The sequence below is a fragment of the Zootoca vivipara genome, chromosome 6 (genome assembly GCF_965207765.1).
Source record: "Zootoca vivipara chromosome 6, rZooViv2.hap1.1, whole genome shotgun sequence".
NCBI lineage: Eukaryota > Metazoa > Chordata > Lepidosauria > Squamata > Lacertidae > Zootoca > Zootoca vivipara.
Genome location: NC_142589.1, coordinates 80,048,791 through 80,064,615, shown reverse-complemented (window position 1 = coordinate 80,064,615; position 15,825 = coordinate 80,048,791). Strand labels below are relative to the sequence as shown.

General features: G+C 47.1%; 1 protein-coding gene across 2 annotated transcripts; it reads left to right on the top strand.

Moving 5' to 3' along the window:
* The first annotated feature begins 2,193 nt into the window (after window positions 1–2,193).
* Window positions 2,194–15,747, top strand: LOC118087881 (cytochrome P450 2F3-like). Of its 2 annotated transcripts, XM_035120945.3 has the most exons (10): window positions 2,194–2,428; window positions 3,385–3,547; window positions 6,425–6,574; window positions 7,623–7,783; window positions 7,970–8,146; window positions 9,500–9,641; window positions 10,813–11,000; window positions 12,555–12,696; window positions 13,897–14,074; window positions 15,289–15,747. In XM_035120945.3, the coding sequence occupies exons 1-10, from the start codon at window positions 2,231–2,233 to the stop codon at window positions 15,293–15,295; spliced, it is 1,506 nt and encodes a 501-aa protein (XP_034976836.1). In that variant the 5' UTR covers window positions 2,194–2,230; the 3' UTR covers window positions 15,296–15,747. The 2 variants fall into 2 exon arrangements, with proteins under 2 accessions (XP_034976836.1, XP_088528937.1); XM_088672811.1 differs by having other exon boundaries at window positions 13,897–15,747.
* Window positions 15,748–15,825: the final 78 nt, after the last annotated feature.

The window sequence follows — 15,825 nt, the reverse complement described above, 5'->3', positions numbered from 1 at the left end:
TGAGGCTGAGAGACTTCAGAGAAGTGTGACTAGCCCAAGGTTACCCAGCAGCTGCATGTGGAGGAGCGGGGAAGCAAACCTGGTTCACCAGATTACGAGTCCACTGCTCTTAACCATTACACCATGCTGGAGAGGAGGCAGGCTTCTGGAGAATCCAGGGAGTCACCCCTCCCACTGCAACCAACTCCCTTCCCCCCTGGTCTCCCAAAACACAAAGTGGTATGAAGAGAGCGGATCAAAGGTAGGCAAGGTGGAGAAGTCTCAGATTGTTTGGGAAGGAATCAGGGGAGGAGGAGTCTTAGGGAGCTCAACCTACTAGGAAGAGTTGTTGGATCACTAGGCTTGGGCTTCTTTGTATAAAGAATTGACATCACTGACACTGTTTTTTTCTGGCTCATGACACCCAGAAGGTGGGAGACTTTCTTTCCTTGGAAGTTTTTAAGCAGAGCTTGGATGGCCATCTGTCAGGGATTCTGTGATTCCTGCATACAGAGGGCTAGACTAGATGACTCTTGGTGTCCCTTCCAACTCCACAGTTCTATGATTCCATGAGTTCCTTTATTTGCCATGCAAATGAGCCCTTGAAGCTATAATACCTTGTGCAATTTAAGTAATGGATGGCTAATCATCCAGCTTAAAGGTCGTTTTGGAGCAAAGAATCACTAGGTGTCAGCCGGGGTCCATCTCCGTCAATCATTGACCAGCCTCGCTTGGGAGCAGAGCCCAGCTGCTCTTCTGGCTGCCAGGGGGCTGGAGGAAGCCAAGTCAGATGGAGGGTCAGTGGGAAAAGAGACCCAGACGGGGCCTGCCGGGACTTCTGCCAGTCGTGCGCCCTGCCCAAAAGTCACATGCTGCGCTTTGAGATCCAAGGAGCTCCACGGTCCAAGCAGGAGGCAGTTGAAGCCAAGACTCCAGGCCACGATGCCGGAGGCAGCCAGAAAACAAGGAGCAAACAGAAAAAGTCTTTGGCCCTCTGTCATACTGACTTGCTTTTGAAAACCCAAAGCAGGGAGATTTGAACTCCTGCCCACATTTTGAACTCTTGTCGCCTGACTATCCTGACTCCTTGGACCACAGAATCATTAAAGCCCATGCCAAAGATTGATCCACGGGCATTGAAGACACATTCCTTCATTTACAAAGAAGAGGGCTGTCAATGGCTGCCAGCAACAATGGCTAAGGAGGGAAGAGGGTTGTTCTTCCACTCAATTCCCGATTGTGGGTTTTCCATAATGGACATCTGGTTGGCCACTGTGAGATCAGGAGGCCAGACTAAATGAAAAAGCTTTGGCCTGCTCCAATAGGCAGGCTCTTCTTAGGGAACCTCCAAGCATAGCTGCCAAGTTCCGGCTTGAGAAATAAGGGACTGGACCAGAAGTAGCAGACTGGAAGTAGCACTACCGCCATTTTGGAACTGGGCGGAGCATGCTCAGAAGCTACTTTTGGTGCATAGCTGCCAAGTTTTCCCTTTTCTCGCGAGGAAGCCTATTCAGCATAAGGGAAAATCCCTTTAAAAAAGGGATAACTTGGCAGCTATGTTTTGGTGCTGCTCTGCCCTGTTCCAAAATGGCCGCCACACCAGAAGTCGCGCTGCAGCCATTTTGGAACTGGGCAAAGCAGCATCAAAAGTCGCTTCTGAGCATGCTCCGCCCAGTTCCAAAATGGCCGCCGCGCCAGAATAAACCGGGGGGAAACAAAAAAATCCGGTTTTTTTGCTGGGAACAGCTGGAAAAACGGGGATTTCCCAGGGAATACGGGAAACTTGGCAGCTATGCCTCCAGGTCCAGAGGCAGTTTATCTAGATTATTGGAGGTATTTGGCCACTGTGAGAACAGGATGCTGGCCTTAAATGGGCCATTGGCTTGATCCAGCAAGCTCTTCTTATGTTCTTACGTATGTAAATGCAGCATTCCATAAGAAATAAGTGGTTAGGTCTGGTTAGTGTTGTATATATGCTGTTTCTCAAGCCACTGAATGCAGAGCAAAATGGGCCTTCATCTGGTCTTCATTGAGGGCTAAGCAGAGCCAGCTTGTTTTCATTCCATGTCTCTGCCAGAAATATTCCTTCAACAGCAAACATGAGGTTAGCAAATGACAGTTCAGGGCACGCATTGTTTGCCAAGGGGAGCTTGTTCCAGCCAGTTAGAGGCTGGTCTCGTGGGCATCTATATAACTTCCCACTCCTGGCGAAATTGCAGACACCGCGGCTCTGCAGACTGCGGCCGGCGCAATGGAGCTCTTCCCCTCCAGGATAGATTTTGGCGGGGTCCTTGGCATCCTCCTGGCCATGGTCGTCTCGTGCCTCCTCTTCCTCCACTTCTCCTCGAGAAAGAAGTTCAGGACCCTTCCTCCGGGGCCAGCCCCGCTCCCCTTCATCGGAAACATGCACCAAGTGGACATCAAGGAGCTGATAAATTCCCTGAAAGAAGTGAGACCACGGCAGCCAGGCGCGGGGGGGGGGGTTGGGGTCGGGGGTGTAATTTTACAATTTCCACATCAGGCATGAAAGCAGGACGGATTTTGGTTCTTTGAGGGCAGGAGAAGCCTAAAAAGGGGGCTTCAGCCAGAGAAACTGAGAAAGAGCAACGAAAGTGCCTCTGGCCATGCTCAAAGCATCATTCTGTCGCTGTAAGATCTTCAGAGCTAGGGACGGGGGTTTGTTGTTGCTGTTGTTGTTGTTGTTCAGTTCATCTTTTTATTTTGTAATTTTATGTTGTTGACTGCCCTGAGATCTATAGCTATAGGGTGGTATACAATTTTAAATAATAATAATAATAATAATAATAATAATAATAATAATAATAATAATAATCAGACTTGAGCCCCAGTACTTGAAAACAAGCTCTTTCTGCCTCAGTTGCTTTCAGTTCAAGCAAGAGGAGGTTGGAGTTGGAAGGGGCTCAGTTTTCCCGTCGAAGGGGGCGCCCCTGACCCTCTTTTTTTGCATTGCACAGGGACCAACTTTGGAGTCTTAGCCCAGGGGGAGAATGGGGAAAGGGAGAAGCTGTAAGGCTCGGTTTTCTGCCTGTAGGACAAGGAGGGGCAGTGAGACAGAGGACTCATCCATAATTACCTTTTGCCCTGCACTTTCTAGCCGCAGCCTAGCAAAACCTGCTCTTTAACGCTGAACAGAAACAAATGGCAATTCCAGTTTTCCACGGATTGGTGGGTTTTCACAGGGAAAATGAGGGGCAAAAAACAACAGCACTCTGATAAAAACTTCATTTATTTATTTTTATTTTTTGAGACTTTGCAAACAAAGAAGCTCAACAACTTTAGGCAAAACTAAGAAAAGCTCAGCCACCTTTTGTGTCTGGATTTTCACTTTTTGAAATATGGCAACCCTATCCTAAACAACTTCCTGCTTCCTTCTCCTCTTTGCAGCTTAGCAAGACCTACGGGCCAATGTACACCTTCCACCTGGGCTCTCGGCCTTGCGTGGTCCTCTCTGGCTACCAGGTGCTCAAGGAGGCTTTGATTGACAAGGCAGAGGAGTTCAGCGGCCGAGGAGACTTCCCCGCTGTCCAGATGTGGAGCAAAGGAAATGGTGAGGGAATGGGGGATGGGGTGCTGATTTCGAAAAGGAAGCGTTGCAGTGGCTCCCCAAGTAGGAGGTGAGATTACAGAAGGGGTGCTAAGAGGCAAGGGGGCAGTAGGGGAGCCCCGGAAGTAGTGGTTTAAGACTCCTGCTAAGTGACCAGTTATTGGGAATCTGGCCTCCCAGTGGAAAGGCAAGTCAGATGATTAAAAGGTAAAGGTATTGGACCCCTGGACGGTTAAGTCCAATCAAAGGCGACTATGGGGTTGCGGTGCTCATCTCGCTTTCAGGCCAAGGGAGCTGACGTTTGTCCACAGACAGTTTTCCGGGTCATGTGACCAGCATGACTAAACGGAGGACCGTGACGAGTGCCAGAGCGCACAGAAACACTGTTTACTTTCCCGCTGCAGTGGTACCTATTTACAGTCGTACCTCTTGTTACGTCAGTCTCCGGTTGCATTTTTTCAGGATACGAATGCAGCAAACTCGGAAGTCTATACTTCTGAGTTTCACCCCGCGTGCATGCACAGAAGCACTCTATTGCGCCGCGCACATGTGCAGAAGCGGCGCTCTAGTTGCAGTCTTTTCCGGGTGCAAACAGCACCCCGAAACAGATTGAGTCCGTAACTGGAGGTACCACTCTAGTTACAGCATCTATGTTTATGTTTTTCAGGTTTATACATTTCACAAATTTTACAATCATTTTAACATTTCAAAGTTGACTTCCTTCCCCCTCTTTCTGCAGTGCCTTAAAAAATTTTTTAATATCTTCTGCATATCCAAATTAACTTAATTTGCTCATTTTTTTCATCTGCTTTAAATATATACTCTTATAAACCTGCAGGTTATTACCTTCCAATGTTCTTATCTGTTTACAATTTATCTGTAAATATTCAATAAACCATTTCCATTCTTTTATAAAACAAAGTTTGTTGTCTTGATTTCTTATTCTTCTGGTAAGCTTCGCCATTTCTACATATTCTGTAAGTTTTTGTATCCATTTTTCGTTTGCTGGGACTTCTGCTTCTTTCCATTTTTGAATGAGTAACATTCTTGCTGCTGTAGTTGCCTACATAAATAAGTTTCTATACAGTTTAGGTAGTTCTGTCCCTATAATTCCCAAAAGAAAAGCTTCTGGCTTTTTTTACAAATGTTATTTTAAACATCCTTTTCGATGCATTATATATCATTATGTTCTTATGACTTTATCAAATCCATCCATAGCATGAGGAAATGGTTAAATGACTATCAGACATTGAAAAGCCTGTATTGTTGAAAAGCCTGTACTGTATCAAGTTCATCATTTTTTGTTGAATTAACTACAGTCATACCTTGGGTTAAGTACGCTTCAGGTTGAGTACTTTCAAGTTAAGTACTCCGCGAACCCGTCTGGAACGGATTAATCCACTTTCCATTACTTTCAATGGGAAAGTTCGCTTCAGGTTAAGTACGGACTTCCAGAACCAATTAAGTACTTAACCTGAGGTACCACTGTACATTGATTATTGCCTTCATTTTATGGATCAATGGTCTCATTAGACAGTAAAATTTGTGTTAAATTGCTGTTTCAGGGGGTGTTTTTCATCGCCCGCAATGGATTAATCCACTTTCTATTACTTTCAATGGGAAAATTCGCTTCAGGTTAAGTACGCTTCAGGTTAAGTACGGACTTCTGGAACCGATTAAGTACTTAACTTGAGGTACCACTGTAAATAGTTTTAGCTGGAATTTAAATAAAGGTGCAAGCAATTGAGACTGTTTTGAATTTTATTTTATTTTTTAAAGAAATTTTTATTGATTTTATACAACAATCATAATAACAAAAACCACTACAATATAACAAACACATACACTCTACATAAAACGAAAACAAAACAAATAATCCTTTTTCTTTTTATCTAATTCACAATCCATTATTATGTGGACTTCCCCAAGTCCCCCCTATCTGATTTCCAATTCAACTCATCTTAAGCAGTTTCATATATCATAATCTTAACCATTTTATACGATCTAACCATTATTCTAAAATTTCTCTCATTTTAACAATTATACAGATTTCATATTAAAACTTCCAAATTAATCTTAACAAAATACAATTAATCAATTTAATCTAACACTTAACATTTCTACCCCTACAGCCTATATGCCTTCCAAAGATATCCCATCCATCTACATATTTAATTACTTTAATTACTTCCAATTAATTCTACTCCTTCCTAAATTTCAACAGCCATCTCATCTCCCTGGTCACACTGCCCCCCCCCCACCAAATCAGCTAAATATCTTTACATCTAATTTATTAACATCATTTTTAATTTCTCTTTGGCCAGCCATTCCATTTTCAATACCAGATTTATCAATCATCGTAAAACAATCCATTATGTTTTTTCACCCCACTCCCAATCTATAATGTCTTTTGACCCCAAATCCAATCTTCTCCTCCTGCTGCCCCCCCCATACACACAATCTCCTCTTTCATCCAGCCCCCATTCTTAATCTTTTCATAGACTGTTTTGAATTTTAATAGGTTATCTCCCTTAGTGGGCTGTGTAGACCAGGCATAGGCAAACTCGGCCCTCCAGATGTTTTAGGACTACAAATCCCATCATCCCTGACCACTAGTCCTGTTAGCTAGGGATGATGGGAGTTGTAGTCCCAAAACACCTACCCTGTTTCTCCAAAAATAAGACGCAGCCATAAAATAGGCCGTACCGAGTTTGCCTATGCCTGGTGTAGACCACTATTTTGAATAAGGCTTTCGACAGAGTAGGGCGGGTATGAGTTTATGGAACCAAGGGGGCTGTGGGCCAGAGTGACTGGGTTAGGGGCTTCTCCCTGGGGGTTCATGCCACTGGCCTTGGGCTCATCCTTTGCTTTTTCCCTCAGGGATCGTGTACGGCACTGGGGAGCGCTGGAGGCAACTACGCAGGTTTGCCATCAGCACCTTCAAGAACTTTGGGATGGGAAAGAGATCCATTGAGGAGCGGATCAAGGAAGAGGCTCAGTTCCTGGTGGCTGAGTTTCACAAAACTGAAGGTTGGTGGGGAAGGGGTTGCCCAGGGGCAGGGGAAGGAAAGAAAGAAAGGGATTTGCTCCACCAATTTCCCAACATTTTCTGGAATGGGGTTGCTGTGGGGATTAAACGAGGAAGAGAGCCGTGTATACCTCACCTCGAGCTGCTCAGAGGAAAAGCTGGGGTACAAACGCATAAATAAATACTATTATAATATTATCTGGTCCAAGAGAGAGAAAGGAAGCAGAAAATAAAGGAGTGTGTTTATCATTGGATCCTTCAGCAATGTTGGGCCCTTTCCCCCTACTGAAAGCAAGCTGATGAAAAGACTTCCTGTGATTTAAATTATGACGAAATCATAGGATCATAGATCTAGAAGGGACACCCAAGGGTCATCTAGTCCAACCCCCTGCAAAACTGTGGTTTGTTGCTTTGTTTTTGTTTTGTTTTGTTTCGTATTGCATTTTATTGTAATTTATATTTGGTGTTAGCCGCCCTGAACCCGGCCCTGGCCGGGGAGGGCGGGGTAAAAATGAAATTTATTATTATTATTATTATTATTATTATTATTATTATTATTATTATTTACAGAGCCCTTCTTGCATAACGAAACCTTAGTTTAGGGATATCCAGATGTGTGGAGTAATAATAAATAGAATTATTATAATTAATTATTATTATTATCATCATCATCATCATCATCCCATTTCAGCCTTCACAAACCTGTTGCTCTCTGGATGTCTTGGGCTACAAAGTCCATCAACCCAGGCCAGCACAGCCATTGTAGAAACTGTAAACATCTGTAAACATCAGGAGAGCAAGAGGTTGGAATCATAGACCTGTAGGAGGGGCTCCCCAGGGGTCATCTAGTCCAACCCCCTTCAATGCAGGAATCACGGCTTTAAAAAAATCCCTAACAGTTGGCCTTCATTGGAGGAGAGTCCACTGCCTTCCAAGGTAGTCCATTTAAAAGAGAAGGGTGGCTGTTGGGGCTGTTACTACGGTAGAAGTCTGTGAAAGATGCTTTTAAAAACAATATACAGTATCTGCTTCATCTCGCTTTATTCCCAGGCAAACCCTTTGACCCCACCTTCTTCCTGAGCTGTGCTGGCTCCAACATTATCTGCACCTTAGTTTTCGGGGACCGCTTTGAATACACAGACAAGAAATTCCTCATGTTGCTGGACCTCATCAACAGCAACTGGAAGCTCATGAGCTCCACCTGGGGACAGGTGAGTCCAAGCCAGAGGTGGGGGAAGGGAAACTGGGGCAGGAGGATGTTAGACAAGGTGGGCCTTTGGTCTGAAACAGCAGCCTGGCTCTCCTGGCTCCTCTTATGGGCACAGTCAAAAGATGGATGTGGGGGAATGTACTGGGCGCTGTGCGTAAACTGGGGTCCTCTGCTTCTGCTCTCCCAGATGCTATTCACCTTTCCAAAGATCATGAAGTACATCCCTGGGCCTCACCGTCAGATCTACAAAAACTACCTGAAGCTGGCCAAGTTTGTGGGCGAGCGGCTAGAGATGAACCGGCAAACGCTGGACGTCAACAACCCCCGGGATTTCATCGACTGCTTCCTCATCAAAATCCAGCAGGTATCCTCAGCATCCCAAAGAGCTGCCATTAGTTCCAGATCGCTTCCCTCTTTGCCAGGAAGCCAGGAAAATTGCAGTTTTGTGAGCAGGAGGAAGCTTCTCTAACAGCGGTTACTCAACCGACTACAATTTAGCTATTTTATTTCACATAATTTATATACCACTCGATTGTAAAACAACAACAACAATCTCAAAGCGCGCTACAAAAAAAAGATAAAACTAAGATGATCAATAAGGAAAAATCAGGAATTTCTTTTGAAAAGTAAAAATAGCAATAGACTAAAAATAGACTAAGACACGCACAAACTTTCTAAGCATCTGGGTAGGTTTGTTTAAACAAACAAGTTTTTTGGGGAGGCGTTGAAAAAAGGACAGCGAAGGCGCCTGCTTGATATCAAGTGGCAGAGAGTTCCAAAGTGCAGGTGCTGCCACACTAAAATATTGAGATCTTACAAATGCAGAAGGAGGGCCAGATCCACCGATCAAAGTGGTTGAGCAGGTGTATTTGGAGCAAGGCAATCTCAGGGGTAAACTGGTTCCAAGTTGTTACTAACAGTAATACCTTGAACTTGACCGCGTAGCGAATCGGCAACCAGTTCAGATCTCTGAACACAGGAGTTATATGCTGACAAGGACTCGCTCCTGTCAGCAATCGTGCTGCAGTATTCTGCACAGACTGCAACTTCCAAACCAAGCGCAAGGGAAGCCCGGCAAAGAGCACATTGCAGCCAATCTGTCTTAGAATCATAGAATTGTAGAGGTGAAAGGCACCCCAAGGGCCATCTAGTCCAGCCCCCTGCAATGTATTGGTTACTCTTGAATTGTATTCATTGTTTTGATGAATTCACTGCTGTGGTTTACTTTATTTATATGCTGTCATGTTCGATATTATAATAATTGTAGCATTCGTTGTTTTGGAATGCTGTTGCGATTATTGTGAGCTGCTTTGCGCTTGACATTTATGGTTGGAAGAGCGGGATACAAATATTAAATCAAATCAGTGTTCCTCCCAGACTATTGCCACACGGAGGGGCAACTCTTGTGCTGCAACACGACAAGAGCAGGACCCCAAAAATAAAGCGAAAGATTTGTGGGGTAAAAAGTTGCAGGATTTCAGCAGGAAGCTACGGTTCGTGCGCCGGTTGGAAACAAAGCAAGAAGTGCTTTTGCAGGCGCCAACAGCGTGGTGTGGAAAGGGAGTTTGCATAATGAGCACGGTATCATCATAGCCACAGATCATCAGAGATGCAGAATGAAAATGATGCCCTGAGGGATGGCATCCTGCATTGTATTCTTCACAAGTTTTGTTGACGCTGTCGAGGTTTCTCAGCCCCTCCCATATCCCTGTTGCAGGAAAAAAACAACCCAGACACACACTTCAACGAAGACACCATGTCAAAGACTACGGTGAACCTCTTCTTTGCTGGGACGGAGACGGTCAGCTCGACCTTGAGATACGGACTCCGAATTCTCATGAGGCATCCCGAGGTGGAAGGTCAGCAAAGGGGGCTTGCTCTGCTCTCACACAGGAATGCCCATGGGTCAGAGGATGCGGTCCGAGAAGTCTTTTATTTATTTGCTTTTCGTATTTTATATCCCACCATTTTCTCTAAGGAGCTGCAGGTGACGCACACGGCTCTCCTCATTTACTCCCCACAACAACCCTGTGAGGTAGGTTAGGCTCAGAAGCATAGAATCGTAGAATTGTAGAGTTGGAAGGGGAACCGAGGGGCATCTACCCCAACCCATTGCAATGCAGGAATTTCGACTAAAGCAGGGACTAGTCTCCAAAGTCACACCCCGTGAATGCTTCATGGTTGAGTCGGGATTTGAATCTCAGTCTCCCATAGGGAGATTTTCAAAATGGTGAAAATCTGGGCACAGAAGTTATTGAGCTTTTTACAGTTTTGCAAAAGGTTGTTGAGCTTCCTTTTGCAAAATCTCAATTAAAAAAATATGAAGATTTGGGGCTATTTTTAAGGAAATATGCCAAAATCTTGACTTCCAACACAGACATTGCAACAATTTCTGCCTCGACACTGTTTCCGGTTGCCGTATTCCAACTATGTCTGGGAAATTCCACACATATGGCAACCCTAGTCTCCCACCAGAGGTGCAAAAAAAGTCACTTTGGGGAAACATGAGGCTGGGGTGATTTTCAGGAGGGCCAAATCCTACAAACAGATTCAAAATAGGCAGTCAGAAGGAAGCCAGTACAGGACCCCTGAACCACACAGCGATCAGCCGGATGACAAAGCCACAGCCAGGGGAGGCACAATGGCCAGAGAGGGCTGCAAGCTTCTAGTCCAGTCTGAAGTTGCTCTGAACTGCCCAGGTGTCACTTACTGAAATGCTACAGAAGAGCTAGAATTGGTCCCTGGGTTTCATAGGCTCATGGAATTGCAGAGTTGGAAGGAACCTCAAGGGTCATCCAGCCCAACCCCCTGCCATGCTGGAATCATGCTCAATAAGCTCATTGAAATCAGTGGGTCAAAGGGGAGCTTTGTCTGCAAACTCCTGCGCCCTCTCCCTTTCTGCTCCCACCCACCCTCGACACGGGCTCTTCCCGTAGTTAACCCCTTGCAGACCACCACAGCCCATTTCCCTGTCCGGCGCCCCACCTGGGACCGCTTTAAAGCTTTCCCCGCCCTCCTTCCTTGCTGCAGAGAAGCTCCATGAAGAGATTGACCAGGTCATCGGGATGAACCGCAGCCCCTGCATGGAGGATAGGAGCCGGATGCCCTACACGGACGCCGTCATCCACGAGATCCAGCGCTACGCCGACATCGTCCCCATGGGTGTGCCCCACACCGTCACGCGAGATATCGAGTTCCATGGATACACCCTCCCCAAGGTTTGAGGGGGAAGGGGGGAAGCGCACCCCATGGGGGACAGTGAAGGTCTCCTTCTGTAGGACCCCCATTGGCAGCACCCTGCCTTGATGCCCCATGGCCTGCTTTCCGAAAGGAGAGGTCACAGTCCTGAAACTGTGGGGAAACCCAGCCAGATGTGCAGGGTATAAATATTATTATTATTATTATTGTTGTTATTATTATTATATGACGCCTGCCAGGAAACTCTCTACCCTCTTGAGTCCAGATGGGCAAGACCTTGCCATAGGTCCTTTTAGCGGAAGGAACTCCACACTTACTCCCTTTTTAATTATGATGTGGCCCTGGAAACAGGGTGTTTCATAGAATCGTGGCATTGGAAGGGACCCCAAGGCTCATCTAGCCCAACCCTCTGCAATGGAGGAATCCCAGCTAACAATATTCTGGAGATCCCAAGCCATAAGGTGGCTAGATTTGCCTCCACTAGGGCCAGGGCCTTTTCAGTATTGGCCCCAACTTGGTGGAATGCTCTTTCACAGGAGACCAGGGCCCTGCGGGATTTGTCATCTTTCTGCAGGGCCTGCAAGACAGAGCTGTTCCGCCTGGCCTTTGGGTTGGATTCAGTCTGACCCCTGTGTTTTCCTCCCTCATGGCTTGGATTTATGGACTACTTAGAATGAGGCTGAATTTTAAATTTTAATATTGTATTTTAATCTGTATTTTAACTAATTGCTTTTTATATTTTATTGTAATTTTATTGGTGTTAGTCGCCCTGAGCCCGGTTTTGACTGGGGAGGGCGGGGTATAAATAAAAAATTATTATTATTATTATTATTATTATTATTATTATTATTATTATTAAAGCATCCATGGCAGAGGGTCATCCAGCCTCTGCTTTAAAACCTCCAAGGAAGGAGAGTCCACCACCTCCCCGAAGGAGTCGGTCCCACTTTCCATCAGAAAGGTTTTCCTTTCTTTTAACTTGAAGCCCTGGGTTCCAGTCCTATCCTCCAGAGCAGGAGAAAGCAAGCTTCTTCCCTCTTCCACGGGACAGCCCTTGAGATATTTATATGCACCAGCTTTTCTTCCAAAGAGCTCAAGGTGTGCAAAGGGTTGTCCTCCCCCTCTGCATTTCACCCATACAACAACCCTGTGAGGTAGGTCAAGGCGAAGAGATGGTGACTGACTCACCCAAGGTCACTACTAGGCTTCATGGCTGAGTGGGGATTCGAACCTTGGTCTCCCAGGTCAGAACCCACCGCTCTCGCCATTGTGCCACACTGAGCTAAGCTCAGAAGAGCTTTCCCTCGACTGGAGGTATGTCACTCACACACAGGAAGCGACTGCCACAGCGAGTCGGACCATCTGGTCTACCTTCCTCAGTGTTGTCCACATTGGTGGACAGCAGTGGCTCTCCCTATTCCTACCCAGAGATGGAAATTGGGACCTTCTGCAGGCAGCGCAGGTGCTCCTAGAGCTAAGGCCCCTCCCCATGACTCAACACCCGTCTGCCAGGGATTTCTTGCCCTTGGTTCTCAACCATGCCTTCCTCCTGCTCCTCTCCCTCCAACCCACAGGACCTCAACATCATCCCACTGATCTGCACATCTCAGTTTGATCCCACGCAGTTCAAGAATCCAACCTCCTTCGACCCGACTCATTTCCTGGACGAGAGTGGGCGGTTCAAGAAGAATGATGCCTTCATGGCTTTCTCGGCAGGTAAGAGCAGGACAGGGGTTCAGGTCCTGCTTGTGGGTTCCCCATCATAGGCATCTGGGTGGCCACTGTGAGAACAGGATGCCTGGGCTAGATGGGCCTCCTTTGGCCGGATCCATCAGGCTCTTAGAATCATGGAACTGTAGAATTGGAAGGAACCCCCAATTCAGTGCAGGAATCCCAACTAAAGCATGCATGGCAGATGGTCACCCAACCTCTGCTTTGAAACCTCCAAGGAAGGAGAATCTACAACCTCCCCAGGGAGATCACTCGGAAATCACAGAACTGTAGAGTTGGAAGAGAACATCTAGCCCCGCATCTAGTCCACTCTTCTTATGGGCCTTTTCGGTGGTGGCTCCCCATTTGCGGAATTCTCTCCCCAGAGAGGCTCGCCTGGCTCCAGGCGAAAACAGTCTCTTTACCAAGGCCTATGGCTATTAAGTAATCAACAGTCTGTAAAAGTGTGCAGGAGAGGACTGTTAGTATGATGATTATTTCATTATTAGGCTGTCTGTCAGTAAGCATTTTACTATGCTTTTATTATAAATAGTAACACCTTAGAGATCCCAGGCCCTAAGGAAGTCAGATTAGCCTCAACCAGAGCCCAGGGCCTTTTCAATATTGGCTCCGACCTGGTGGAATGCTCTGTCTCATGAGACCAGGGCCCTGCGGGATTTGATTTCTTTCCACAGGGCCTGTAAGACAGAGTTGTTCTGCCTGGCCTTTGGCCTGGAATCAACTTGATCCCCTCCCCCCCTTTTCCTTTTTCTGATGAGGCTGCATTTTAATTTTCATGTTGTATTTAATCTTGTTTTTAAGCTGTATTTTAATTAATTGTTTTATATTCGGTGTTAGCCACCCTGAGCCTGGTCTTGGCTGGGGAGGGCGGGGTATAAATTTAATTTATTTTTAATAATTTTGCAGTGCATACACAGCCACTGGGTTGAATCCTGCTTGCAGGTTCTCCATAAGTGAAAGGGATTTAAAGACCATGAAGAAGGGAGATTAAGTGCCCCTTGGAAGGGATCCAAAGGTTCCTCTATTCCCTACGAAGGTCTGCTCCACTGTGGGCAACCTGGAGACCCCATCCCTAAGCGCACCTTCAAATGACGTCAGAGCAGATCTAGAGCCTCCTTTGCCCGACCCTCAAAGGCACAGAGGCATTTCTGTCCCTCTTCCTTCTCTCCCCCCCCCCTTTTGCAGGCAAGCGGGTGTGCCTGGGAGAAAGCCTGGCTATCATGGAGCTTTTCATCTTCCTCACCACCATCCTGCAGAACTTCAAGCTGAAGCCCTTGATGAAACCCGAGGACATTGACATCACGCCAGAGTCCACGGGGCTGGGGAGCATCCCTCGGCCCTACCAGTTCTGCCTCATCCCCCGGTAAAAGGACACTGCGCTCGAAGGCCAGGCAGCTCATCCCCCCTGCAGCCAGACATAGAATCATGAAAGTGTAGAGTCAGGAGGGCAGTAGTGTAGGAAGATAGGGGCGGCGGGGGCGCAGCGCCCCGGGCAGCGCAATCCCAGGGGTGCCATCGCGGCTGCCCGTCCCACCCCCAAATCACGCGCCATGCCACACCCCCAGAATGCGCGCCACGTCCCTGGGGGCAGCGTGCCTGCCCTCCGCCACTGCAGGAGGGACCTCCCAAGGGTCATCCAGTCGAACCCCCTGCAAGGCAGGAACCTCAACTCAAGCATCCATGACAGAGGGCCATCCAACCTCCACTTAGATACCTCCAAGGAAGAAGAATCATCACCTTCTGAGGGAGTCTGCTCTACGGTCAAACAGCAAACTTTGTTTTTTTCTGAATGGCTGTGGCAATCCATTATGCAAAGGCCTCTCTCTCTCCGTCTCTCTCCTATCTCTTTTCTCATCTATCACTTTCTCTCGCTCCGCCCTCTTGCCTGTTGCTGCGGTCTGTCATCCTTTCTCCCTGACCAACACTCTGGGGTCAGCATTGAGGTCAATAAACTTGCCCACCCATCCAATGCCTCAGCTGAGAATGTCGACATCTCAGTTATCTCACCTACTCCCTACACAACCATGAAAGGCCGGGAGGTCATGGCACTCTGGGTTTTTCTACAAATAAAATATTTGCTCTGCAACGGGTTGCTTGAAAATGACTCAGCCATTTCAATCCCAGCCGAAACTAAGGCTGCTTTCCAGATGCCACTGTTGTGGGTTGGGATTCAGTCACATGCTGGCAGATTCAGGTGAGGCAATGTTTACAGGGGTCTTGCACCACAAACCCGCGTCCCTGCAAAGACCTGACTTTTTGCCGTAAGGAAAGAGACAGGGAAATCCACTGGGAAGTGTGGAATATCCCTTGCTTTGATGCAACATAGGTAAACTGTGGAACTCCCACCCACAGGAGGCAGTGATAGCCACGAGTTAACAGGTAGGTGGCTTTAAAATAGGATGGGACAAATTCACAGTCCAATAAGCCTGATCCAGCAGCCAGGCTCTTGTTATGGAACCTCCAGTTGCAGAGGCAGTCTATCGAGATTCCCAGGTCACTGTGAGAACAGGTGGCTGGACTAAATGGCCCAACCCAGCGTGCTCTCCTTATGTCTTTACGTTCTTGTGTCCTTAACAGCATCTAAACCCCCTGCCCACAAATCAGAATGAGTGTTCCACAAACAAGCCATCTGGAAGTGCCCTGAATACCAAGATGCAGAAAGGGAGTTGGTCCACGGCTGGCAGAAGCTGGTTCCAGTGGCATAGCATGGGTTGCCAGTGCTCCGGACCATGCATTCAACTGCCTAACAGTGTCCGAGTCGCCCAGGAGATCGCAGCCACAAAGATAAGAAAAGAAGAGTCGTTGTCTGGAGAGGTCACTTCCAGGCTCGCATGGAGAAGCTGTTTCAACTGAGAACAGGGAAGGAAGAATGCAGCTGTATTGAGGCACTGCTGGGTGTTGAAATTTTGCACCCGCTAACCATTGTGTGCCTGGGGCAACTGCCCGTGCCTCCCCCTCCATGCTACACCACTGGCTGGCCCCTTATAAGGCACAGCAGCAAACATCACCACCAGCCCATCATTGGGGCAGCAAACACCAGGCCAGCAGGTCACCTGGAAGCAAAACCTGCCCTGTCCTGCTGGTGAGCTCCTGCATCAACTGCGCTCCGGCCAC

Bases quoted from the DNA above. Each gene is read 5' to 3' on its own strand.
- LOC118087881 (XM_035120945.3), top strand. From the start codon at position 2,231: ATGGAGCTCTTCCCCTCCAGGATAGATTTTGGCGGGGTCCTTGGCATC. The intron at 8,147-9,499 runs GTATCCTCAGCA...TCCCTGTTGCAG, and splicing joins TCCTCATCAAAATCCAGCAG to GAAAAAAACAACCCAGACAC. The intron at 12,697-13,896 runs GTAAGAGCAGGA...CCCCTTTTGCAG, and splicing joins CTTCATGGCTTTCTCGGCAG to GCAAGCGGGTGTGCCTGGGA.